Source organism: Ochotona curzoniae, unplaced genomic scaffold (assembly GCF_017591425.1).
Source record: "Ochotona curzoniae isolate NIBS_2020 unplaced genomic scaffold, NIBS_Ocur_1.0 contig_908, whole genome shotgun sequence".
Classification (NCBI taxonomy): Eukaryota; Metazoa; Chordata; class Mammalia; order Lagomorpha; family Ochotonidae; genus Ochotona; species Ochotona curzoniae.
Window position 1 is genome coordinate 27,817,097 of NW_024466607.1, and position 27,182 is coordinate 27,844,278.

Here is a 27,182-nt window from a genome sequence, read left to right on the forward strand (position 1 = left end):
TACAAAGAATAAGAACTCTCAAGTCTGAGCATCCATATGGCTTTCCATTACACTACCTTGTCTCAGGACCACGTCTCACTCCAAAATAAAGTCCCAAGGGCTTGGGCCATTCTATACTGCTTTCCCAGGCCATAAGCAGGGAGCTGGATGGGAAGTGGAGCAGCTGGGACATGAACCAGTGCCCATATGGGATGCCAGCATTTGGAGGTAGAGGATTGGCCAGTTGAGCCAATGCGCCAACCCTGGAAGATACCTGTGTTACATCAAGCTGTGTTTCCATGAATGCCCATTTCATTATTTTCAAGTTGCCATTTTTTCATGCCTACAATTGAGTCTCTCCATTTTTAACCCATCTGTATGGAGATCCTCAGCCCCTGACCTTTTTGTGGAATAATTTCCCTTTCATATGAGATGGCTTAGAAGGTTTCAGAACTGCTCTGAATATAAAATGTTGACTTTCAGAAGCTGCAAACAAATTGCAATTTTTATTAAATGCCAGATGCTGTGGTAAGAGGTGAGGTGGGAAGCTGTTTGGAGAGCCTCTTGCCTTGGCCTCACCTCGGCAAATCCCAGATGGTACCTGCCTGTGTTGGCATACACTAAGAAGGCCACCTCTTCTGCCACCTTACCACCTGTTTCTGACCCTCAGCCACTTTGTTCCAGGGCCTGGTACCCTCTGGCTAGTTAGCTAATGCTCAAAGTTTCTGTTTCCCCTTTGCTGAAACAAGTGCAACATTTGTACTTTCTCATAGGTATGACTAAAGGAGACAACTGGAAAGGGCTTAGCTGAGTGTCTGACTCATGTGAGTGCTCTGTCAGCGTTACTGTATATTTACACATGTGGCTGGTTAAAAAGAACAACTGTCACATGTCATATGGGATGCTTGCGCATGCAAGGAAAGCACTTTAGCCACTAGACTACTGCGCCGGCATCAAGAAATAAGTCTTTAAAAAATTATTCTATCTGACCCAACACTCAGAGGAGAACTCGGGTTCCACACAAGGCATAATGGATTTCAATACCAACAGCCCCCTCTCTGCTACCTGAAGAAAACTCTCATTTGCAGCAGTTGCAGCCTTTGCATCTTGGAGATGATGCAGAGTCAACATGCTGAACGAGTATCCTGTGGGTCCCACGGCCCTCCTTGCCTTCGCCCTCCCACATCTCAGACCTTTGTCATTCTCCAAGCGTTCAGTGGAGCCTACAGGCCACTCAGTCACATCTACGAACAGGAAACTCAGCCAAGTGACAAGCAGCAACAACACTCCAGAGAAAATACTCCTGAGTTCACAATGTGGAAGTCGAAGAAAACCAGGACACCATATAATTGCACATGCACAACTTAGAAATGATATTTCAGAAAATATCAAACCAAAAACTATACCCCTAAGATAATATGCTCATACTTGCCTGACAGACACTTTCTGTAACAGGAGCTACTATCATCACATCAAAGCTACAGTCTCCCTAACAATGTAACAATGTAACAGTGTACTTGGGATTTACCATTTGTTCTTAAGTCTAGTATTTAAAATGTCCCATCAATAAATCCAAATACTAGGTTTACAAATAGCTATATTATAATTATATTCAAATTAATTTCACTACTTAATAGCTTCCCATGCAACTTTTATCAAAAACCAACATAATAAAAAAGCTATTACCATGGTCTCCTGCTACTCACATGGGAGACCTGAAGGAAGATCCTGGTTCTTGACTTTGCCCTGGGCCCTCCTGGACTGCTGCAACCACCTAGGGACTGAACTGGCCGATGATAGATCTGTGTTTCTCACACTGATTTTCAAATAAATAAATACATCATGTATGTGTGTGTGTGTGTGTGTGTGTCTGTATGTGTGACTTCTTTGAAGATTTATAAATGGCGAAAAAGTGCTCAACTCATTAATCATAGGGAAACTAAAATAGAAGTCAGAATTAGCTATGATTTCATATAAGTTACAATGGTTATTAACACAAAGACCAATACACACACACACAGCCAAATGTTGGAGGGGATGTGGAGAAGGGAGAACTATTCTATATTATTGATTAGAATATAAATTAATATAGCCTTTATGGAAAACAGCATGGAAGTGTCTCATAAAAGGAGAAACAGAACCACCATATGATCTGATCATGCCAAAAATGAGATTAGTAATTTGAAGTATCATCCACGTTGCTTTGTTCATGGTAGCACTATTCAAAACAGCTAAGATATGTAACCAGCCTAACTCTCCATCCTCTAGGTAAAGAAAATATGGTAAATATACATAATGTAATGTTATGTGGCCATAAAAAGAAACACAATAGAATACTAATTAGTCATGACGAGAATGATATCCATCACATATGGGAACACGGATAAGAATGTCATATAAAAACAATCCAGAGCGAAGAACGATAAATACACACATATCGTCATGTAGATATGAAAACTAAAGGGTTGATCTCATGGAAATAGAGCATCGTATAGTGACTACCAGGGAAGCATGGAGAGAAGGTTGTATGTGGATACAGAGGTGCAGGTGGATAAGAAGGAAAATTCTAATAGTCTATAACACAGAAAACTGTAAGGCAAATAATCGTGCAGTTCAAAGTAGCTAGTATTTAGGATTTTTAATGTTTCCACTTCAAAGAAATGGTAAACGTTTGAGATGATGGATATGGCAATTATCAGGATATGATAAATTCACATGTAATAAAATAACACACAAGTGGACAATTACTACATGCCAATTTAAGAATATTAAAATAACTTATGTAATTATCTGCCTATTGAAAAATAGCTTAAAAAATTAAACAGGGCCTGGGTGGTAGCCTAGTGGTTAAAGTCCTTGCCTTGCATGCGCTGGGATCCCATATGAATGCCGGTTTGTGTTCTGGTGGTACCACTTCCCATTCATTTCCCTGCCTATGGCCTAGGAAAGCAATCAAGGATGACCCAAAACCTTGGGACCCTGCACCCATATAGCAAACCTGGAGGTGGCTCCTGGCTTCAGATGGGCTCAGCTCCAGTCATTGCTGCTACTTGGGGAGTGAATCAGTGGATGGAAGATCTTCCTCTCTGTCTCTCGTTCTCTCTGTATATCTGACTTTCCAATAAAAATAAAGAAATATTTAAAAAAAAATTCAACAAAGTTCTCAAAAGAAAATGAAGTGATAGGGACCCAGTGTGGTAGCTAGTGGCTAAACTCCTCACCTTGCATGTGGCCGGGTCCCTTAAAGACACAGGTTCTAATCCCAGTAGCCCTACTTCCCATCCAGCTCCCTGCCTGTGGCCTGGGAAAGCAGTACAGGATGGCCCAAAGCCTTGGGATCGGCTCAGCTCAAGCCATTGTAGCCACTTGGGGAGTGAATCAGCAGATGGATAATCTTCCTCTCTGTCTCTCCTTCTCTCTGTACATCTGACTTTCCAACAATAAATAAATAAATGTTTTTAAAATGGAAAAGAAAAAGAAGCTTTTCTCTCCTCTAACCCTCCAACCCAGTTTGACTTTGACCTAGCAATGCTATTTGTGGGTTCTTGCCCATTACATGCATTCTCTCACATGAAATGAAATAGGCCTAGAGTAGTAAAACACAGCATGTCTCAAAATATTAAGGCTGAGCATGACCCAAGTGCTTAGTCAGAGAACTGATTAAATAAATTATGGTATGTTCATGCACAGAAATTGCAGTCATTAAAAAAGAAGAAAACAAAAAAGCATTGCACTATGGAATTACAAAAATCTATTGAGACACAGTGTCAAATGAAAAGAGCAAGGCACCAAATGCTGAACTATGATATTCTTCCTTTTCTATAAAACAGTGAGAGAGCATATGAAATGCACTTGTCTGTATTCAGGAAAATATACTTCAGAAGAGCAATGGAAAGAACCAATGATCAAAAGTACTGCGCTACTGAAACAGAAGCTGGGCAGATGGGAGATAAGAATATGAAAGAGGACTTACTAAATACTTTTGAAATATTTGTTTTATAAACTGCATAAATACATTTTCTGCTCAAAAACCACATGAGCACCAGTTTGTGGTAGGAATGATACACCATTCCTTAAAGGGTACACTAAGAGACCACATTTGGGATTGACCAGCTCCTCTTCCTTTTAAAATGACATGGGTTCCATTGTCAACTCACAGAGTAATTTGGAAAAAAAAAAAAAAAAGGAAAACTCTTGGTGAAAAACAAAAATAATTTTAAAGGGCCTCACCAAGTTTCATTTTATGATTCATCACATTAAGGGAACTGCAATCTCTACTTCTTTTTACTTCCATTGTCCATGGATCCTGTGAAACACCCAGGAGAAAAGCACCCCCACTGCCGCTGGGCAGACAAGCTCACCTTCATAGGTGCCAACTTCCAGAAGCGTTCCACTCTGCTCCAGGTCCAAGAATTCCTTCACAGTCAGAAAGTTATAGTCCACACCAGGTACCTCCCCTTCTCTTGGAGAACGGGTCGTGCCTGCAGGAGGGAAAACCAAGGCATGAGAAAACATTGGCTGAATCGCCCAGCAAGTTCCCCATCCAGCTGTAATTAAAATAACCTGTTCAGTAAGCTGGTCTACTGAAGAGTCTGCTGACTTTATCTGTTCAGATGGGGACCAACCTGGTAAGCCAACCTCTCTGTGCCAGCACAGCATGCGCACCAAGTTTGAGAAAGAGATCCTAGCACAGCTTGATTAATCCAGAGAGCATTTTACCACTTTTAAAAATGCAATCAACTGAAAAGGGTGACCTGGATTTTCCACAGACAACATTCACAATCAGCAGATTTTTAAAGGCGCTAATAAATACTAAAAAGCTATCTAAGTTAAGTTCAGAACCTAAGGGGTTTATATTTTCATCACAGGCCTCAAAGTCCTGTGTTCCTCAATGCATTGGGCAAGTTGCGATGTAATAAGCCCTTTGAAGAAAATGACACCCACTGCGTAAATACATCACTAGAGAAATGGGATTGCCCAAGATCTGTGGTTGGACATCTCCCAGGGATTAAAATGCCACTGCTCTCTATGTAATTAACATAGTTGGGAAGTGGGATGGAGAGGAGGTGAAGGCCACCCATGGGTTCTGAGTACAGAGGTCATCACATTTGGCAGAAAACCATCCCCTTGAATTCATCTGGTCATCTTGTCAATGGCTAATAAACGTAACAGTTCTTATGAAACAAAATTCATATAGATCCTAGGCCTAGAGGAGCCCTGTTACAACCATAAGCATAGCAGTATTGAGCAGTAAACCAGTTGAAAGAAACCAGGGAAGAAATGATGCAGTATGTATTAGAAACCTAGGTTAGGTAGAAGAGCAGATCAAAAAAGGACTAACAATTTAGCTAATTAAAACATTCAAATTAGTGATACGATCAACATACTGCAGTTTACAAGGCATCATGAACTACGGTGGTGATATAAAGCCAATGATTGCCCATATGATATGCAAGGCTCTTTCCCTATGGCTGGAATCTCTATGCTAAACTTTAAAAGCAATGAAACAACCGTATGTATCTGGCAGTTCTCCAGTTACTACCACCGTGAGGTCCCTGATCACTGCATACACAACTAACCACGTCACATACCTTCACTGGATTCCCGTATTAGACACCTGTTACATACTTCATTCAGCCTAAATGCATCCAATGTTACAAGCACCTTAAGTCTGAGCACCTTCAATAACTCCAAATCATCTACAAAACAATGTACTCTCTACTTCCTACACTCAGCAAGCTGGGGCTTCCTGGGTAAAACAGTCAGCTAATGGAATGTATAAAACTCTGCTGTTTCCCACTTATTTTTGGCTCCCCTGTCAGATAAGTCCCTGAAGTCCTTCACAACTTGTAAACTTGTAATTTAAATACAAGGCAAACCATACATGCTTATAAATACTAAGACAGGACCACAGACTGTTGCACAGCAGGTGTCTACATTGGGAATCATGGTCTAATCAGAGGCCCTGGTTTGCTCTTTAGCTTTGACTATTCCTCAGTATCCGTGTCTACTAAACAGGGATAATGATAGCATCTCTACAGTAAGTTTATTCTGAGTAGTATATGAGACCATGAATCCGAAGGGTGTTCCCTATCAGTGTCAGTAATATAGTGCAATTTATGATACCATGTAAGAAAATTTCTTGCTAAATCTTTTAAATATTTATTTAATTTATCCAAAAAGCAGCTGCAGCAGGAGAGAAGAGAAAGAGCAATCAATGCTCTACCCACTGGTTCATGCTACAAGTGGCTGCATCCAGGTCTCTCACTCAGTTTTCAGGGACCTTCTCTGAAGCATTAGAAAGGAGCTGGATTGAGAAGCAAAGCAGCTGGCATTCAAATTACTGCCCACATGGGATACTGGTTTCTTAGGCTATGGCTTAATCCACAATGCTGGCCCCACTTGAATCTCAGAGTTGCAATCTTACTATAATAATCTCATATTACATATATGAATATAGACAAGTTAGCTTCACAAAGTTCATGAAAATGGCATTGGAAGATTAACTTTGCTGTTCAAAAACTTTTCAATGCATGCTTAGTTTTTTTGGAATTTGCATTTTCCATAAAATTTTTGAAGACCATACATGTGTGCATGTAAGAGAAAGAAAGATGCATTCATTTATTTAATACTTAATACCTCAATACGTATCAATACATTCTGCCTGCTGGGCATCACAATTATTTGTTCTGAGAGGCATAATGGAATTGTAAATGTGAATAAATATCACATACAATTTCAGGTGTAAGTCAATCTCCTGTGAGTGGAAAGAAGAGAAAGCATCTCAGAGTGATGCAGAGTAAAGGGTAGGGACAGGGTCTCAGAGCGACAGGGAAGTTTTGGGGAAGTGATCAAGAAAGGCCTGGAAGGGCTGAGGTCACAGGAGAGCACCCCAGGCACATGAAATGGCCAAAGGCTGTGGCGCGGGGTAAACCAGGCACTCTGGACAAAGGGGTGGCATACTTGTAATAAGCAAAGAGGCCCTTGTTTTTTAGCTACATGATGGAATCCAGAGAAAACATGCCCTATTTTATCCTAAGGGTGATAGCTCACTAGAGGGCTTTGAGAAAAGATGGTACCTTGATTCCTTATTCATTTCCAAAAGACCTCTGACTTTACTGAGAGAGGTATGCAAGAACACACACAGGAAGACACACAGGAAGACAGAGGAGTGTCCAGATGATAGATGACTGGGTCTGGTTAAGGGGTAATAAGAAGCCAACAGGCATATATCAGGAAAATTTGAGAGAGAGAGACAAGAGATGGGCAGAGAGGCACATACAGGGAACATAGCTGCCAACTCCTGGCTCACTCTCCCAATGCCTACAAAGGATGAAGTTAAGAGTCAGGAAATCAATCCAGGCCTCCTATGTGTATGGCAGTGACCCAACTACTGGCACCATCAACTGTTGCATCTCCAGGTCTCCATTGGCAGAAAGCTGGAGTCAGAAGCCAGAGCCAGGTATCAAACCAAAGTGTTCTGCTATGGGGTATGGGCATCTTAGTTGCTAGATTTAACACCCACTTCAAAATGTGACTATGTTAACCAGCTGGAAGGTAAACCATTGGACAAACATGTATAAATTCAGTACTTTATAACAGGTCTATATTTTGAAAGCAACTAAAAGAATTGGCCTTTGCATTAGCAATACCATGTAAGACAGAATTATTAAGACTGACACTTTTGTGTGTCCTGGGCAAAAAGGCTGGGCTATTTACAGACTGAGAGGATTGGGGGAAATGCATCTCATAGGGAGAAAAGACTTCAAGATGCCCAGGTATATCTCAGCACAAAGAACTGAAGAACAGTTGACCTTGGAAGTCCAAAGGTCAAAGTGAAGATTGGAACAGAAAGTTGAAAGTGACTAGTTCTCAGCAAATCTTTAGCATTTGAAGGCAAGAAACAGAAAGAGAAAATCCTAAGGAAAGAAATAGGAAAAACAAGTCAAGATGTTTGGATGGAAACTTAAGACTTTCTAACTTGTATAAGTTGGGGAAAGGAGCAGGATTCTCAGAGAAGACTAAGAAGCAGTACCAGTGAGGCAAGAGTGAGGAAAGCAGCGGTGGGGGGGTATCTTGGAGCCAAGCAGAACAAGCTGCTCAGTCCGGCACTTGTAAAACACAAACAATCTACACCACACTGAGAAATTCCATTGCAGGGCCAGAATAGAATCTTTTTGAAACTTGTTGTGAATGGATCTGTCCTAAATATGCTCTATATGGCAACTCTCATACTGAGGCTTCCAAACAAAATTCCATCAGCTTAATCCATTCAAAAAAAGATGTGGATAAAATAAAACCAAACACAGCTCTGTTGAGTTTTTAAAGCCTTCCCAAAACAAAACATATTGGTGGCTCTTTTTGCCCCGTTTCCTGTAGCCATCTTATCTCCGCCATTTCTTTTCATCCATGTGTTCAGATCTCCAATTTGTAAGACTCGCTTTAAAGACAACAGTCACCCCTGGGAATCTTATTTTCTCAAACAATCGAAATAATCATGAACTTCAACAATGCTGCATCTTACAATACAAACGAAACTAACAAGATACCATTTTCCTACAGAAACACACAGGTTTTCAGACTCGTGAGCTGCAGGGGAAGGTGGGTAGGTTAATTGGCAATCCCCACTCACCAGAACTTCAGGGTTTATTGCCCAGACAGAATATTCCCATGCTGCAGGCAGACAGGAGGTGTGCTCCTGGGTTATCCTTGGGACAGCCAGCCTGGGTCTGAGCAAGTCTGCCCAGGCACCATTCAGAGATGTGGTGGAGAAAGGACCTAGGGAGGGGGCCCCGCCTCCTCTTTTCTTGTAGCAGAATAACAGGCTGCCGGCTGGACACACGCCTGGCAGATGGCATTTCAAAGGGTTTTCAGGAGCCATCTGGGGTGGGTACAATTATTACAAACCAAGCTTCTAACAAAGCCAGAAGGGTTACTTCCTGACAGAAGAGAAGAAAAACAAATTCTATCATGTTTCTCAGGGACAGCATATTAAAAAGAAAAAAGTAACTGGATGACAAACTGGGGTTTTTGTGTAGCCCATGAGATTGCCTTCTGGGTTTCTGGTTAGCAATTGAGCCAACTATATCTTGTAGTTATTAGCTTTAAGCTAACAAACACAGTGGTCCCAGTTTTCAAAAAGAAGAAGAAAAGGAGAATTACTAAACACTGGGGAGAGAAAAGGCTTTCAGGTCTTGGATGTTTATTTATGTCACAGGCAATGTGTTAATAAGCATGTGATCAATACAATTTCATTTAATCCTCACAAGAAACAAAGAAGCCAGACATGATTATATTCCTTTTACTGAGGAGAAAGTTTAGACTTAGAGAGATGAAATAACTGGCCAAGGCCATACAACATGGAAGCAGGACAGAGCTGTGACTTGATTGCAGACAGACTTTAGTACTGTTCCTATTAAAACCTCGTGATCCAACAGATCTTTCTACCTTGATGGGATTGTTTCCCATCTATGCTTTCTGACATGTGAGCCTCCAGCCAAATGTAGCTCTTGAGATGTGGCCTGGTTGATGGAGAAAATGAAGTTCAAAATTAATTTAATTTTAGTTACCTTACATTTAAATAATCACATGTGGGTAGTGGTAATCAGATTGGCAAAGTACGGCTTAAATGGAAAATAGTGCTAATAATCAAGTACAGCCCTAAACCATGAGAATTTCTGAGTTCGCTATTTTAGACGATGCTCCAAAGCATTCCAGTTCTCAAAATGTAAAAAGGAACATACTAAAGAGCAAGACATCTTGAAATGATACAAAGAAACCTCCCTTTTAAGCATTCTTACATGCTTTGAAAATTTAGATAAATGCCACATTTTGTCCCAAAGATTCTGATTCCTACTGGTTTGTGGTCTTTTAGAGAGAGAGAGAGAGAAAATTATCTTTTGGGATTCATAATAGTTGTGGTCTGCAGCATACAACACAAAAAGAACACAGGAATAAAACAAAGCCAGTCTTCTGAAGCACAAAAATGAGTACCCATACACATGGGAGGTAACTAAATGGTCCAGTCACAGGAAAAGGTCTTGCCTTCAGCTATAAACAGGACAATACTACAAATAAAATTGAGAAGATGGTACACTTTTTCTGCCTCATCGCTTTGTACATCCAGCTGTTCATCACATAAGTAAGCAAAGCCCTTTGGAAGTGTTAAAGTACATACAAGATTTGCACCAGAATAGTGAATACTCTCAATCCTTTCAGCCACCAGATGGTAACTTAACTAATTAATCTGAGTGATGCCCCAGTGAATGTCTCAGACTGAATTAACAATGCCCCCAAAGTTCATCCAGAGAAGCTTGAGGGGCTACTTGCTCCTTACGCACATTTTATGGTTCATAAACTTTTAGTGCACCTGGCTTCATGACCTTTGCTGAAGAAACCAGAAAGTGACCTTCCTTACATCAGACTCCATAAACCATGGATACAAAAAGTAAAGAAAATTGGGAGTTGACAGAATCTCTCTCTTCTCATTCAAGAAATTCTCTTGAAATATCCAGTTGAGGCAGCAAAACTCCTAGTAGAGAAACCTTCACGAGTCATTTCCTGCTGCAACATGTCTCCAATACCACTGGACTTTCAGACAAGTCATTTAGTGTGGGACTTCACTCAGTCACTGTCGCTACTTCATCAGGGCTAAATCGTTAATAGGGTTATCATCGCCACTGGAAGATGAAGCTTCCAATACCCAATGATACTGTCTGTTCTTAAGTTAATCTTGGTCCTGTCACAAGACCTCAAAAAAATCACATTTTTACATCACCCATGCCCACATTCCAGATAGATCATCATGTTGCGTTGTGAAATGACTGCATTGCCAAACACCCAGGACTCTGATTAGACATCCAGAATAATCTCAGGCTACTTGTTATTCAGCTGATGAAAGTGAAGTGTTGGTCCCCCAAATGCACAGTTGCTACATCTTACCGGACTCATGACCTATTGGAAGACTAACAGCACAATAGTCTCTTCAAATCAAGTGTCTTTGCAAACAAATCAGATACATTCATGTAAAACACAGCAATACTTAACTGCCACATACCAATTCAAGTGGTTTACAATTTTTTATAATACTGGCAAACAGACCTCTAACACCTTCTTGGTAAAAATATGAAATGATGGCTCAACCACTTAAGAGTTTGGCAGTTTGTTAAAATGTTAAGCCCATACATAAATGTTTATATACCTTAATGTATGCTCATTCAAAACCGGTTGGAAAACAACCCAAATGTTCTATAACTGGTAGATAGATAAACCTAGAACAGTGAAATAAATAAGGATCTAAATAACACTGATTGGAAGTATCTTTGGCTTTCACGATTTTTCCTCTGCAACTGTGACTTGGGCTAAAGGAATAGAAGGAAAGGTTTTGCAGGCTGAATCCAGTAACTCAGGAGAACATTCGTTCTTGTCCAGTGACAGCTGCCCTCAGCTTTCAGAAGTATCAATGTGCTACCATTCCAGCAGTTCTCACAAATAAGGCCAAGTGTAGACCTGAGGTAGCTGAGGGAACCACATGATGATACAAACAGTGCATAAATGCATAAGAACTTCAAAAAGTTTGAGGAAAGAATGAAGATAAATGTTGGCACAACAAGTGTTGAAATCCATGGGTGGGAAGTGTTCAAAAAAGTCATGAAACCATATAGATATCAAAATTTGGATCACATAAGCACATGGCTTCAACAGCAAATACAAACAATATCAGCTTAACAGGAAGAAGCTGGTATAGAAAGAACCTGTCTGTATGAAACAGTGTTGATGTGCTGGTTTAATACAGTCTCATTGCACATGGCATGTATACCTCAGGTTCTGTCTTCCAACCATGGCAGGGCAGAGCTGAGCACATCCACATAAAGAAACAGTGTGATCCCTGTAGCTCTTCCAGAGTCACTGGCATGCACACATATAGTGCAGGAGTTGGTCTGAGAAGTTGGCTCTGGCCTTCAATCACCTATGTGATTAATCCTGGACTACTCCGAAATACAAAGCCAGTACTCTGATCCCATTACAGTGTGACAATAAGATACAAAATCAATTCATGTGCAAGTATGCAAAGTCCCTATTACATTTCAGGCATTTCAAAAGTTTGTTCTTGGAAAGCAATCTATTGCAGACATCTCCATTTTATATTCATCATCTCACTTAATCTTTACCGCAACCCTATACAGTAGGTAATATCATGAACTCCTCCATGCCCAGGATAAGGGAATGTGCGCAACAAGATGACGTGAGTTGTTGGAAATGACACAGCTGGTAGGTGATACTGGAGCCTCTGAATCTAGGTTTCTGCTGTGCACAGCTTTGCAGACTTTAGGTGGATGTGGGAGTGACCAGCAAGTTGGCAGTGAGGGTTGAGTGTTCACAGGTCTCAGTCAAGAGTGACAAAATCAACAGGTGCCCGCTTCCCCAGGGCAGGAAAGGTCTGTATGTAGCCCCAGGTACAAAGGGTATAAAGAGCAGGACAGAAGTAAACCCTAGGTCTCAGGAAACACCTCTCACTGCCTCTTAAGAAGAGTGAGGTAAACCAGCTTCAACGTATAAAGTAAACCTGAACAGGAGTTGTTCCTGCTTCTTGCACATGTGAGGAAACAAATTCATGGAAAGAAAGCTTGCACTGGGTTAAAAGAGGAAAGTGAGAATTCCCAAACTGTCACTGGTTCTTTTCAAGCAGTATTAAAAAGCATTCAGGAAATATATTCAACAATAGGTATCCACTTATCAAAAATTAACTTGCGAGGATGATCGTGACTCATTTTTTTGTTCCAACAGGAAATCAGGAATGCCACATGCTGGCACCAAGGACTGTCTGTGATGTCAGGGATTAGGACAGACAGGTAGCACTCTTTACTTTCTCTGAATTAATCACAGCAACTTATGAAATGGACTGAACTAACGCCAATGATTTCTACCAGAAAAATTTCAAAAGCAAGTGAAAGAAAATTATTTTTGTGAAAATCTATGATTAATTAAGAACTCAACATTTCAACAAATTAATTATTTTGCATACCGAATGGGGAATACTAAATAGTTCCAGTGTTTGCTAGCTTCCTTTCATAAATATAAAAATCAGGACTGACTGCTAAAGGGCATATGGCCTTTTTTCAGGGTAATGAAAATTCTCTAAAATGAAACAGTATAATGGTTACACAACTCTAAAAATAATAAAAACCAATGAACTATACAACATGAAGGGGTGAATTTGTGACATGTCAACCGCATATTAATAAAACTGATAAAATATTATCCATAAGGATGCACAATACAGCTGGGCAAAAACTAACCCCTGTTCTTGTGGCTATTACAATTTAATAGGGGTGGTTACCATTCCATATGTAACAGTTAATGATAAAGCTTACTCCTCAATATTTTTCTATTAAAAGATAGAAGGGGAAAAGGAAAGGAATAGTAGAAAAGGAAAGGGAAGAGAAGGCTAGGGACGGAAGGGAAGCAGGGGGAAGGCAAGGGGAGGGAAAGAAAGGGAAGAGGAAAAAAACAACCCAAGGCCTAGTGCGGTAGCCTATTGGCTTAAGTCCTTGCCTTGCACACCTGGGATCCCACATGGGTGCTGGTTCATATCCCGGCAGATCCACTTCCAGCTCCCTGCTTGTGGCCTGGGAAAGCAGTCGAGGATGGCCTGAGACCTTGTGACCTTGTGCCTGCTCAGGAGACCAGGAAGAAGCTCCCGGCTTCGGATTGGCTCAGCACCAACCATCATGGCTATCCAGCAGATGGGAGATCATTCTGTCTCTCCTTCACTCTAAATCTGATTTTCCAATAAAAACAAAATCTTAAAAAAAAAGATCTTGATCTACTGGTTCATTCTCAACTACCCACAACAGCCGCAACTGCACCAGGGTGAAGCCAGGAGCCCCAAAACCAATCCAAACTTCCACTTGGGTATCAGGGACTCAGGAGTTGAGCTACACCTACGGCCTCTCCCCACACCACCCTCGGAATGTGCATCAGTAAGAAAGCTGGATGTGAAGCAGAGCAAGTGCCAGAACCAGGTACGTCTGAATGTGCTGCACATATCCCAATCTTAAGCCCTGAGCTAAACAACATCCTCTTTCTCAACAACTTTATCAAGTCTTCATTAGTCTCCCAATATAGGAATCAGAGTACATGCGACATCAGAAACGACTATCCTTTGCAATAAACTGTAGGAATCAGGAGCTCTTCTTGAATTTCCAGAGAAATCCACTATAAAATTCAAAGTCAGACTTGGTAAGTTCAAATCCCATTTCTGGTATTTACAAGATGCAACCACTGCCAAGTTCAACACTGTGGGCCTTCATTTCCTAATCTTTAAAACAGGAACAATAATTGCCTCGGGAGACTGCATGAAGACGACACAGGATGGAGCATGCTTAGCCTGATCACGGCATGTGTGCCAGCAACATGGGCCAGCAGCAGCATACGGAAGAAGGGAAAGAATCCAGTGGCAGATCCTCATAAACTGCTGGCATGCAGCACAGGGTTTCTACATAAAACACACAGCTTGGTTCTCAAAGGAGGGATATAATTTTTTTTGTCTTTAATCACCACTGTCAAAGCTTCTCCCACCAAGTGTTCACCTCCACCCAAGACTGCAAATTATCTTTCAATGAAACCACAAAGTCATCACTTTCTGTAAATACCAAAAATTTAGGTAATCGTTTGTCAACAGACCCTAGGATTGATCCACCAGAAAATGCTTATTTACTGGAACATAATGCCTACGTTTGAAGACTTCAATTCCCTTCATTCTACATTAACTGTATCATTCTTCACATGATCGATTTGTTCTAGTTGAATGAATCTAATATTTATTGGACAAATACTATGAGACTGGATTTGAAGACAGAACAATTATCCTAGCAATTTAAGATTAACATAAGAAAAAATTTATATTGCTAAAACAAATACAGTGATCTAGCCTTAATAGTTCTTAAAATCTTCTTAGGTGTACAGTTAAACATTCATGAACGTATATGCCTTATTTTAGCTCCCATCAAGTTTTCTATTACCACAACATGAACCGAACAGAATGCTATATAACATGGGATATCACATGTTGAAAGAATAAAGAGAAGCTGAATATATAATATCTACACCCTGGAAAGATGCATCTCTGTATCTGTGTATGACTTTTACAGGATAACAGAAAAGAGTGAAAACAGCAAAAATTTCTCCCCAAACAGGCACAGAGTATTGAAACAGAGCATAGCATAAACTCTGAATATTTCTTTCTATGTTTTAACAGGTGTTTTTTTCTTTTCCTTTTTCATACAGTACTTACCTTGAATAGGCTTTAGACTTGGCACCAAAACCACTTCCTGTTTGCAAGTGCCTCATGAGCAAAGATTGAGAAATAACAGCATTGAATGTGCAGTTCCCAGGTAGCTGCACCCACTCCTGAGACTGTGCTGCTCACACAGCTGATGGCATCAGCAAATTCCCAGCAAATTGAATTGCTGCCTTGACTCCTCATCCACTTCCCCGAATGTCCATTATCTCTTTGTAACTATAAATTATCACCCAAAAAATATACAGACTTCGAGTAACTGCAAAATAACCTAGATCCAGCTGATCAACTGTTATTGCCCTCATTACAACTTGTTCATTTCTCAGAGAGCAATTACATTCACCCATTACAGAACACATCTCTTGCTACAACTACAGCTCATTTCATGTTATACACTTACATTTTCTAGTTAGATGAATCATAAAAATAATGATTTTTCATTTTGACTGGTACATCAAGTTAATTTTCTTTTAGAAGTCGAATTTTCTTTTAAAAATTGCAAGGACAGGGCCCAGGACGGCAGCCTACTGGCTAAAGTCCTTGCGTTGAACACACCGGGATCCCATATGGGCACTGGATCTAATCCCAGCAGCTCCACTTCCCATCCAGCTCACTGCTTGTGGCCTGGGAAAGTACTCAAAGGTGGCCCAAAACTGCACCTGTGTGGGAAACCTGGAGAGGGATCTGGGCTCTTGGCTTCGGATGGGCGCAGCACGGGCTGTTGCAGTCACTTTGGGAATGAACCATCGGATGGAAGATCTTCCTCTCTGTCTCTCCCCCTCTCTTTATATCTGCCTTTCCAATAAAAATAATTAAATCTTTAAAAAAAAATTGCAAGGACAAACGCCTTCATATATCCGCTTGGAATAAAGCTTGTCTTCACCTGCACCGACTGTTAAAAATATTACCCAATTATAGCACGGTATAAAATATTAAAAGTATGAGCAGAAAATCAGTGGCTAGTTTAAACAAAAACAAAATCAAGCAGAAGTCTATATTGCCACATAAAGACAATAAATGGTTCTATAGATTCTAATGGAATTGGCCTTTTCAAACATGTCTCATTTCAAAGATGTCAAGTGAGGGCTGGAGCTTTGGAGATGTCACAGAATTCTCATTAACCCAAGAATGCAAATGATGCCCTTGTCATTTATACCAACTGGACCATATGTCAGATGAGACAACAGCCAATCAATGAGCAAACTGGCAAATCGTTACAAGTTTTTGAACTGATTCACTCAAAGCTAATGATACCTCTGCTGCAATACATGAGCAAATCCACAGAAATAAACTTCTAAAAAAACCAGAAGGGTTTCTGTTCACTGGTGTGCTCTGTTTCACATATATTAATTAGATGTCATATCATACGATGCTCAATGGTTCTCATTCCTGGGTTTCATCTAATCTGTCATCCCTGTCAACAGCACCTGCTGATCAAGGGCACGAAGAAGGGAGAAGCAATCTTGCCTCCCTCGCTGTGGCAGCGAGGTCCGACTGCCATTAGCTTCCTGTCAGCAGGGGAAGACCTGGTGGTTTGATAGATGATCCTGCAGCTCTGACAAGGAGTTTTCACCAGGCATCTGCCTCTTAACCTGTTTACCCAGCAGTTCCACTCTCATCTTTGGGGAAACCCACATTTTTGCCCAGAAGGAAGCCAGAAGTCAACACCTTTAAGAAATTCAAAGGCTACTACCGCTGCAGACTTCCACAGGCTTGCATTTTCAAAACAGACCCAAATAAGAGGATTTAAAGGAGCCAGCCTGGCTAGCCAGGAAACTTTTAATCTCAACATGTAATAGTTACCTGGGAAAAGAAATAAGAAACTAAAGCTAGTTACTGTAACTGTTTAGAGAGGAGAGAGATCTCAGCCACTGCTTAACTCCCCAAATACTAACATCAGCCAGCCCTTGAACAAAGCCAAAAGCAGGAGCAGGAAGCTCAGTCATGATCTCCAATATGGGTGCAAAAGACTCAACTACTCAACCAGCACCTGCTACCTCCCAGGATGTGTGATAACGTGAAGCTGAAATTGGGAGAGCAGTCAGGATTCAAACACAGGTACAATGAATATGATCTGTGGGTGTCACACGGCAACTTTAACACTCAATACCAGCTCTTAAAAGCTACTGATTATAAAGGTTGTATGCCTCACATGCCACACTATATAGCCTTTTCACAGCACTTCACATGAACTGTAATGATGCATTTATGTACTTACTTGCTATCTCTCTTCCACTTAAGGACCAGGATGTATCTGTTTCATTAATATGTTCAGTGAGCAACACAGGCCAGGAACAAAGTAGTTTCACAATAATTTGCAGAAATAAAGGTATACTGAAGTATAGGTAACTTCACAGAAAACAAACCATTTGAATGCTTTTATAGGTCTTCCAGAAAACTGAGGTAGGAGGAAAAGTGAATCAGTAATGATCTTGGAGGGATCCTACAAAATGGAACTCCTTAATGAGACGAGGAATTTCAAATGGGCACTTGTTAAAATTTGATCCGCTAGACTGTAATGGAGTTCCATAACGCTAAGTTAAAATAGATCATACGGTAGGATCTGATCCAGTGGTTAAGACTACGCGTGTTCTATAGGAAAGTGTGTGCACTTTGAAGCAGTAGTAACAGCTTTAGTAGTTAAGTTCCAGCATCCCAACTGGAAGATCTAAGCTGCATTCCTGGTTTCTGGCTCCAGCCTTGGCTATTGTGGACATCTGGGGAGTAAACTAGTGGCTCACTATTGTTTCTCTGCCTCTTAAATAAAATTTCAAATTTTTTGTTTCTCTCTCTTCTTTAAGTTCTGCTTGTCTCACAGCTGAATTTTCTTTAAAACTTCATAAACATCAGTGTCATGAAAAACTAAAGTGAGTTGCTTGAGATTTGTCTCCATGCTTTACATAAATATTTACTGATTAAATGTATAATACATGGCAAGAATTGTTTCAAGTAGGGGTGTGGAATATGTAGCATAGACCACGTAAGGCCCATAAAGTCATCTGGCCTGGCACTGCCAAGGCAGCTTTAAGTGGAACTAGAAAGTTAGTAAAAGTTAGTAAATCTATAGCAGGCTAATTTGTTTAATTATGACAATTCTGCATGGGTTGCAAATGTTTTATTATAAATATCCAAAGGCCATTGGCAAAGCAAAACAAAACAAAAAAATTCAAACAAAACTACCCCTTGGAAAGTTGGAAAGTGACAAAAACAAAACAAAATCCAAATACAACCAAAGTTCTATCCTCCTGTGTTTTTTTTTTTTTTTTAAGATTTGTTTACTTTCATTGAGGAAGAGAAACAAAGATCTTCCATCAGTTGCTTCACTCCCTAAGTGACTATAGCGGCCAGAGCTGAGCCAATCTGAAGCCAGGAGCCAGGAGTTTCTTCTGGGCTTCCCACACAGGTTCAGGGTCCCACGGCCATCCTCTACTGCTTTTCCAGGCCACAAGCAGGAAGCCGCATGGAAAGAGTAGCAGCTAAGATACAAATGGCACCCATATGGGATCACAGGTGTGCAAGGCAAAGATTTAGCCACTAGGCTTTTGTGCTGGGCCCGTCCTGTCGCTTATTTTCTAGTGTAGACATGCATAATAAGCAAACTAAAAAGAAATATATTAGTGTGCCACTCAATGGAGCACAGAACAAGCAGAATAAGGAAGACAAGGAATTCTGGGTGGTAGAATTACAATCCCCTATGGTCAAGGAGCAATTTACCCAGCAGGCAAAACATCTCTCTAAAATAAATGATAGGATAGCAAGAGGCAGTCATTTGGGATTGAACCAACCAGCAGAAACTCTCTTTGCCTCTATCATTCTGTCTCTCAAGTAAGTCAAACAAACTGAATTTAAAAAAAAAGAAAAACAGAAATGGCAAGAACTGTTTCAGAAAAGTACCTAGGAGAATATTGTAGGCACAGCACACAACATCACATTACTGGAGGGAGGAACAAAGTTGGTGTTTGAATAACAGTAAGAGTTGGTAGTAGAAGAATAAGACATTAGCCTGGAGAGATCAGAAGAGACTTGGCCATGTACGGAGAAAGAAGCCAACACAAGTATTCTGGGAAGTTGCTAGAGAGTTCTCAGCACAGGGTGTCATGCTCTGACTCAGATAGTAAAGAGATCATTCCATTTACTGAACTGGAAATAAACTCCTTGACAGAAAAGAGAGGAAAGAGGATCAGCAGTTATGAGGTTATTACATAACGGAAGAAACAGACTGTTCTAGGTTACAAACTGTCCTCTTGAGTTTCAGTTGGTCTCAGTGACTTTCTCCATAAGAAAAATAAACATAGTGAATTAATGCTGGGTTACTTGCAAAGTGGGGCTGAGATAATCCTGGCAGCTTCTACTTTTGCTCCTCAGCACCCTGGCTCTTGGAACAATGTCCATGCTTGGTTGGAAGCTGAAGAGACTGAGGTGGAAAGCCACTGAGTCTCCCAGGCAAGAGTCATCAACCTGAGCAGTCTTCTACCTCTGCAGTGGTTCCAGGAGTCCCTGCTAAGCCGCCTCATGCACTCTTCACGGTAGGAGTCACAACCCAGTCTGATCATAGGCTCACAGACAAAATAAGAACTTGCTATATGTTGAAACCACTGAGTTTTGAAGTGACTTGTGATACGTTAATATGCCAAGAAAACCAAAATAGAATTCATAAATGATTAAATCAGTCACAGGAAAAAAGTTCCTGGGTATTAACTCAACAGATTCTATATTGACATGGTAAATAACACAGGGACTTAAGAGTCAAGATTTAGAACTGAACCAATCTTTAGCAAATGAATAGTCCTTATTAAAAGTCAGATCCATCATGAATAATACAAGAGCCTAGCACCTTGAGGTGTTGTAACGTTACATGTAGAAACTGTGTGCCAAAGACTGCCATGGAGCTGGTGCTGTGGTGTAGTGGGTAAAGCTGTTGCTAATGGAGCAGACAGGCATCCTATCTGGGTGCCAGCTCCAGTCCTGGCTGCTCCATTTCAGATTCAGCTCTCCACTAATGCACCTGGGAAAGCAGCAAAAATGACCCAAGTGCTTGGACACCTGTTCCCAAGTGGGAGATCCAGAAGAAGTTCCTAGATCCTGGCTTTGGAATGGCCCAGCTCCTGTCATTGAGGCTATCTTGGGAGTAAGTCATTGAATAGAAAATCTCAGTGTGTCTCTCCCACTTTTTGTATAACTTTGCCTTTCAAATAAATCAATAAACCTTAAAAAGAAATACTCTGGTACCTAACATGTAATGAGGAAGCCAAGAAGCAAACAAGTGAGCTATTAATAGACCTTACTTTTTTACCTTTTGAAAAATGGCCCCATGTCACTGTATATTTTTGCAGTGGCAGCTTCTGTGACATGGCTCCTTTGCAGGTAGAGGACAGGTACAAAAAGTAGCTGGACCCAGGGAAAGCAAGATGCACAGTTGCCTAGGTATCTTCTTCGCATCAGATGTGCTTATGAAGTTGCCATGTGGGTCTCTGACAAACAGCCTTCTAGAAGCTCCTGGAAGGAGCTGGTGAAGCACAGCAGCCACAGCGGGGGATAACTAAGCAGTACCAAGCTCAGCACAAAGCTTTCCAAACTGCTAACACCACCACAGCCATTTGGGCAAGGATCTCAGCTTCTCACTGGAAAGCAAATTATTATGATACCATTTGATGAAGTTCTAGAAAGTCAGAAATGAAAAGGCATGGCTTTTATCATTCCACCCCAAATTCTGCTGCTGCTGCTGCTGCTACTGCTGCTTAGCACAAACCTCATTACAAAAGCTGAGATTAGTAGGACATAATATCTACCAGTGAATGGAACAGACTTCAAACAGAAGGATCGCTTTACCACTTTATTAACCTGAGCTTGATAACAGATTACTGTTCGAGATACTCATGCCCCATTTCCACTTTATTACAGATTACACTGAATAGAGAGCTGATTTGAACAACTGCAGTCTTCCTGTGGCCTTTAGCTAGAAGCAATGAAATTGACCAAACAGCAATGGCAAAACAGAAACCTACTATCACATATCTCTCTATATGTTAAACAACCAGTCCTCAAGAGATATTGTTGGAAGGATACCAAGAGGGCATGTGGCTTTAAAAATATCATCAGTAGGGGTTAGCATTGTGGCACAGCATTTTAAGTTGCTACTTGAGATGCCAGCATCCCATTTGGGAACCAATTCAAGCCCCGGTGTTGTACTTCTGATCCTAGGAAAGCTGTGGAGGGTGGTCCAAGTACTTGAGACCCTCATCAGCCACATGGGAGACCTGGATAAAGTTCCTCCCTCTGGTCTTTGGCCTAGTTCAGTACTGGCCATTGCAACCACTGTGGAGTGAGCCAGTGGATAAGAGTTTCCTCTCTCCTTCCCTTTCTCCAACTCTATGTTTCCAACAAGCACATCCTTTAAAAAATTCTCAGTAGTTCAGAATTAGGAGCAAACACAACAGATATTTAGAATTGGTTTAATAAATATTTAAATATGTATGCCAATGTGTCATTAATTTGCGAAATACAGATTTAACAAAATATTGACTTAAGGACTACATTAGTTACTGAGCAAACACACATAATGAATATTCATGACCCATGCTAATTCACTATTTTAAATGTAAATACGCCTACCTGAGTTCATGAGTGATTTAGCTGCCAATTGGGAAGGGTTGCTGAGATTATGATAAGCACTAAACTCCTTATCACATGTTAATGAGCAATTTAAGGCACAACAGGAACTTTAAGAAAAGTTGCTTTAGGAAGTCATTACAGACTACAAGACTCAGCTTTACAAGGAAAGCACCATTTCTCTGCTGATGGATGAATCAGTGCTTTGTTTTTAAAAAATTTTATAAAACAACTAATCTTACTGATTATATCAATGGGATTTAATATGTCTGGGATGTGTTCCTCAATCAATTAGATTGTTCTTTTTACCTACATAAGCTTCAAGCAGCTGCAGGCTCCCAAATTTCTCTTTATTACCACAAAAAGGTAGCAGTGCAGAAGGAATTCTACCTCAGAGAATGAAAACAAACAAAAAACACAATTACATTCTTCCTGCACTCTCACAATGTTCTTCACCAACAACACGGCATAAAAATGTTTACATCTAGCAATACAGAGATCTAAGTCAAAAAGTTTTGGAAAGCACAAGGTTAATCCAATCAAACAGAATACTGCAGGTTCTTCAATTCTCAAAGGTCTTTAATATGCTGATATTGGGAGTTTCCCAAGAAGATAAATCAGCTGTTTACTTGGCTCTTTCCAGAATCTTTTACAGGACTAGTGTTTCTTCACATACATTCTGGGAAAAAGCATCACAGGTCCCCTTAATGACTGAGGTCATAAAGAAACACAAAAAGAAGTGAGAGCAGGACAACATGAGATGGGGAGAAAGGAAGGAGAAACTTGGGAACACAATTAAAAAACACAAGGTAAAGAGAGATGTTGTTTCTTTATTTAAAGGAATCTTTGCCCTGGAGTGACCAGAAGGCAAGTTCAACTGCTGTCACTCTGGTCTCTGCTCTGTGTCCTCTTAAGTGGAGCCTCTTGCTCTACAGTGTTGGAGGATGCACAAATGAAGAGAAATCCAAGAAGAATTCTGAACTTAAGTAATTCTAAGTAATTGCTTCACATAAACTGACCTGTACATCAGTTAGGCCACAATTGCATAGGTAGGCGAAGACTGACGACTCCTTCTTTTAGTGCTGAAAGAACTGAAGAGGAGGTTAACACTGAAACTCACATCCAAATTAGTTATGTAGATTAAAATACCTTCCATAATTTTGCATTATTCCGGATAATAAGCCTAAGTGCGTCTGGAGTGTGGTGCTGGTGGGTAGGATGGTCCCCACTGCGGAAGAGTGTACAAATATCCTGCAATTCCTGACACCAATAGAAATTTGAATGTAAAGATCATATAAGATGCCAGACTTCGTTACTACAATGCTTATTGTTATCAAGAAAATCCTCAAAGAACTGTGATGAAGGGAAGGGAAAGAGGAGAAAAGGAAGGGAGAGGGTTCAGTGGGAAGGGAAGGAAAGTAGAAAACAGAAGAAACTAAAGTTGGTATTCATTTTAGAGAAGGTTTTGGTATTTCACAGCAACCTTTCAGAAGTAAAATGTTCATCTATATTCTCAAATCATAATTCTTAGCACAACAAGGGAAACAGATAGCGTGGTAAAATGGAAAATATTCAAGAAGTCCTATCTGCAAACACTAGAATCCCCTACAGTTTCCACAAGAGTATAAAAAAATTAGGACCACAGGTAGAACAGAAGGGACTCATTTCTAATCAACAACACAGAAAACTGTGACAGGGATAGAGGAACACTGGATGAATGTGCCCCTCTCAGCTAAGTGTCAACACATCCTATTCCATTGCCCCAAAGTGTGAGACTGAGAAGAGTGAACGATTATCACTAAGTGGAGATCTTCCTGTAGAACCAACGATCCAATCGACAGATAGTGGCAGTGGGTATTTAATAAATCATGCCTTACAGTGCTTTTGCCATCACTTACTCTCCAACTCTCTCTCAGTTCTATGGGGCTCTCTCAGGAGTTCAGAGCTCATTCATAAGGTTTCAACCATGACTAAAGAAACGTAACAGGAAAACTGGCAAAACTCCCAGACCAGTCCATCATTAATCTGCAAATGTTGCCACTCTACCATTATGTGCTCAAATCTAGGTTTTGGAGTTATTTCCCTTAAAGATTACCTCCTAACCCACCCTTACTTCCCTCAGTCATAACTTTAAATGCCTATTTGGAACCAAGTCCCTAAACTCCAATGTACACATACTTATCTCCCTGCCACGAATTTATGGTTCTTTTCCAGCTCATTGCCATCAATCTGTAAGACCCTAGATGACCCATACTGCTTGTCTGAAGTTCAAGTGATCTCTCTTGGGGCTAACATTTCAGGAGGGTGCCAAACCACTGCCTGTGGATGGATGGGTAGATGGACTCCTTGAATCTGCAATGGCCCTTGACACTGAGATGGCTCAGCTACAACGCATCGATCTGCAGCTGGATTTCCTCCTTTCTACTCTCTTCTCACCAAGCACATTATCTGTTGGGCCAAGATAAAACTCGCTTTGGGAAGGCGTTAAAGTCTGTGGAACTAAGATATACTCAGGATACCCGAAGATTCCTTTCTCAATAAAGAAATGAATCGTAATCTGAGACCTACAAGTATTCTGTTGAGAATGTTTGGTTTCCAAATCCACTACTAAAGCTTGTAAGAAGGTAAAATAGAACACCTTTGCTTTTCATGTGTGCTAGTATCTGGAAAAAGTGTCACAGGAATATCTGAGAATATTACCATGTGATATTCCAATTACAACTTCAGAAAGCCTTATGATTATAAATATTGAAGGGGGGAAAAAAGGGAACAAAATCATGAGGCCATGAGTACAGTTATAGGAATATATCTGACAGTGGATGTCCTTAGGTTAACAGAGGGTATCAATTAACAGGACACAAATGTTTCCTGAGCACCTACTAAGCCCCAGGCAAAGGAGGCAAACAAACTGTCTCTTGTTGTAATCACCTAACTACCTGGGGACTTGAGTAACTTCACCAAATCAGTTAGAGGGAGATCGGGTCTTAGAAAATGTGCACAGAAACAGACTTCCTAATATCTTTACAAAAACAACACAATTTTATTCCATATATTTGGGTTTTAAAGAAGTCACCTGACATCTCCCCATGCCAAGATCATTTTCACCTAATCAATTAGTCCTGCAAGTGAGAAATATTTATGGTGTATGCCCATCCCAGTGGCAGGGTGGGGCATGGATTATTTCACTATATTTTTCCTTCGTTTCCCCCATCCTCCTTAAAGTTCAGTTCACTGTGAAGGTGTTGCTGACATGTTTGCCATTTTTTGCCAAAGTGAATGCCCAAATTAGGGGAAGTGGAGAAGTTATTGCCTGTAAAACAAATGAGGCATCACTGAAACAGGGACTTCTTGCTTGTATTTCATTTGAAATTTAACACAGTCAGGGAGATGGGTCCCACGAGTACACCTCCAGTGAAAGCTTCAGCTTTTACTAGTAACGTATGTCATGCTGTAATTACGTGACCAAGCTGTCCGGGATTCTTTATCTGCATGCAAATGAGTTCATATGTGCTACAGCAGCTATTATGACTGCATTAAAATGAGAATTTGATAACGAAACTCTCCTCTTTGTGGAAACACAGTTCAATTGCTCTAATAACTCGCTGCGCATACCTGAAATCACTCACCCACCAAAAAGCCCAATTTCCTTCTCACACGCCCAGACGGCTGTGCTCCAACCACCCTCTCATCACTTTAAATAAATACAATAATGAGCAAAAGGGGAATTTCTAGGACACCTTCGTAGACTTGACTCTTGCAAAGCTACGATCGAAGCATTCCCTCGACTGACAGCACGCGTAATTGGGTGATTAAATATTCCCACAATCCTCTGAAGGTTAAAAAATTAAACGGCCATCAAACCCACAGCTGTTAGCTCCTAGCTTTGCCATCAATCATTAACATTAAGTCCTGAGACCTTCAATGGCTGACAGCAGGCAGCAGTGAGACAGGAAAAAAAGGAATATCAAGCCCTCACTTGCAGGCTGGAAAAGCAGCCACAGATCTGAGAAGACATGCTTTCCCAAAACAGACAGAGCTCATGATATTTCAAGAAGGCGAATACTCCCACATCAGAGTTTTCTCATCCACCTCTGTTGGATCCTGGCATTTTTCAAAGAGCCATCCTAAATCACCATCTTTAGGCTGAAGTCACGGAGGAAAAGCAAGAGCCCCTGTGTCACACAAGCAGTCACACAAGCAGTCCCTTCAGGTCGCCAAGTCCCCAACCTCTTGGTAGTTAAACCTGGGATGCACCATATGCATTATTTTTTTATTATTACTATTCTTAAATTTTTATTTATTTTTACTGGAAAGGCAGATCTACACAGAGAAAGAGAGACAGAGAGGAAGATCCTCCACCCCTTGGTATACTCCCCAAATGGTCACAATGACTGGAGTTGAGCCTATCTGAAACCAGGAGTCTCCTCCAGATCTCCCACACAAGTGCAGGGTCCCAAGGCCTTGGGCTTTCCTTCACTGCCTTCCCAGGCCACAAGCAGGGAGCTGGATGGGAGACAGCCAGGACAGGAACCAAGGCCCACATTAGATCCCAGTACTCTCAAGGGGAGGATTCCGCAATTGAGCCATCACGCTGGAACCCACAATATGCATTCACTGTTGATTTTTGCAATGCTGTCATCCAAGTTCCTTGTATCTCAGAAAGAAGGCCAAGTAGCAACTGGCAGCTTCCCCCAAAGTGGGGGAGTATCCCTCCTTAATAGGTTATTTTTATAGACTACCTTTATGTAGTTGATGGAAGGAGCTTAAAAATGCTAAGAGGACTTAACTAAATACTGTTGATTAATTCCTCATTGCTATCATTATTCAGGGTTGGGGAGCCTTTTTGCTGCCAAGAGCCATTTAGATATATATAACCTCATTCACAGGCCATACACCATTATCAACTTAAAAATGAGCTTGCTATAGATTTATTGAATTTCAAATCCATCCAGCAGTTTCTTTGGCAGGGCCAGACCAGATGATTTTGTGGGTCTTATACGATGTATGGGCTGGGTGTTCCCCACCCCTGACCTATATTAAGGAACTACTGGGACACCTTGAACAAAGTTGTAGGAAACTTAGACTCTGTAAAACTAATAGACTATTTTCTTTTCACTTTTCTCCTCCCCAGTAACACTGAAACAAACGTACCTAATATAGCAAAATATTTCTAACAATGCTAAATTCATCCAGCATTTTCTCAGAACTGATTTTTTCAGAGTAATACAACAGCCATCCAACACTGTACCCTGTGCATAACTGAAGTCCCTCATCTATGCATTGCACAGACTCA

The 27,182-nt window shown here is 40.8% G+C and overlaps 1 protein-coding gene across 7 annotated transcripts in view; it reads right to left on the reverse strand.

Annotated features, from left to right (window-relative positions):
• MAGI1 (membrane associated guanylate kinase, WW and PDZ domain containing 1) overlaps nucleotides 1-27,182 on the reverse strand; it is a 594,780-nt gene that overhangs the window by 112,068 nt on the left and 455,530 nt on the right. For all 7 annotated transcript variants that reach the window (XM_040994773.1, XM_040994775.1, XM_040994774.1 and 4 more), the window contains one exon: nucleotides 4,341-4,460. In XM_040994773.1, the coding sequence (XP_040850707.1) occupies nucleotides 4,341-4,460 (120 nt within the window). The remainder of the gene's footprint in view (nucleotides 1-4,340; nucleotides 4,461-27,182) is intronic.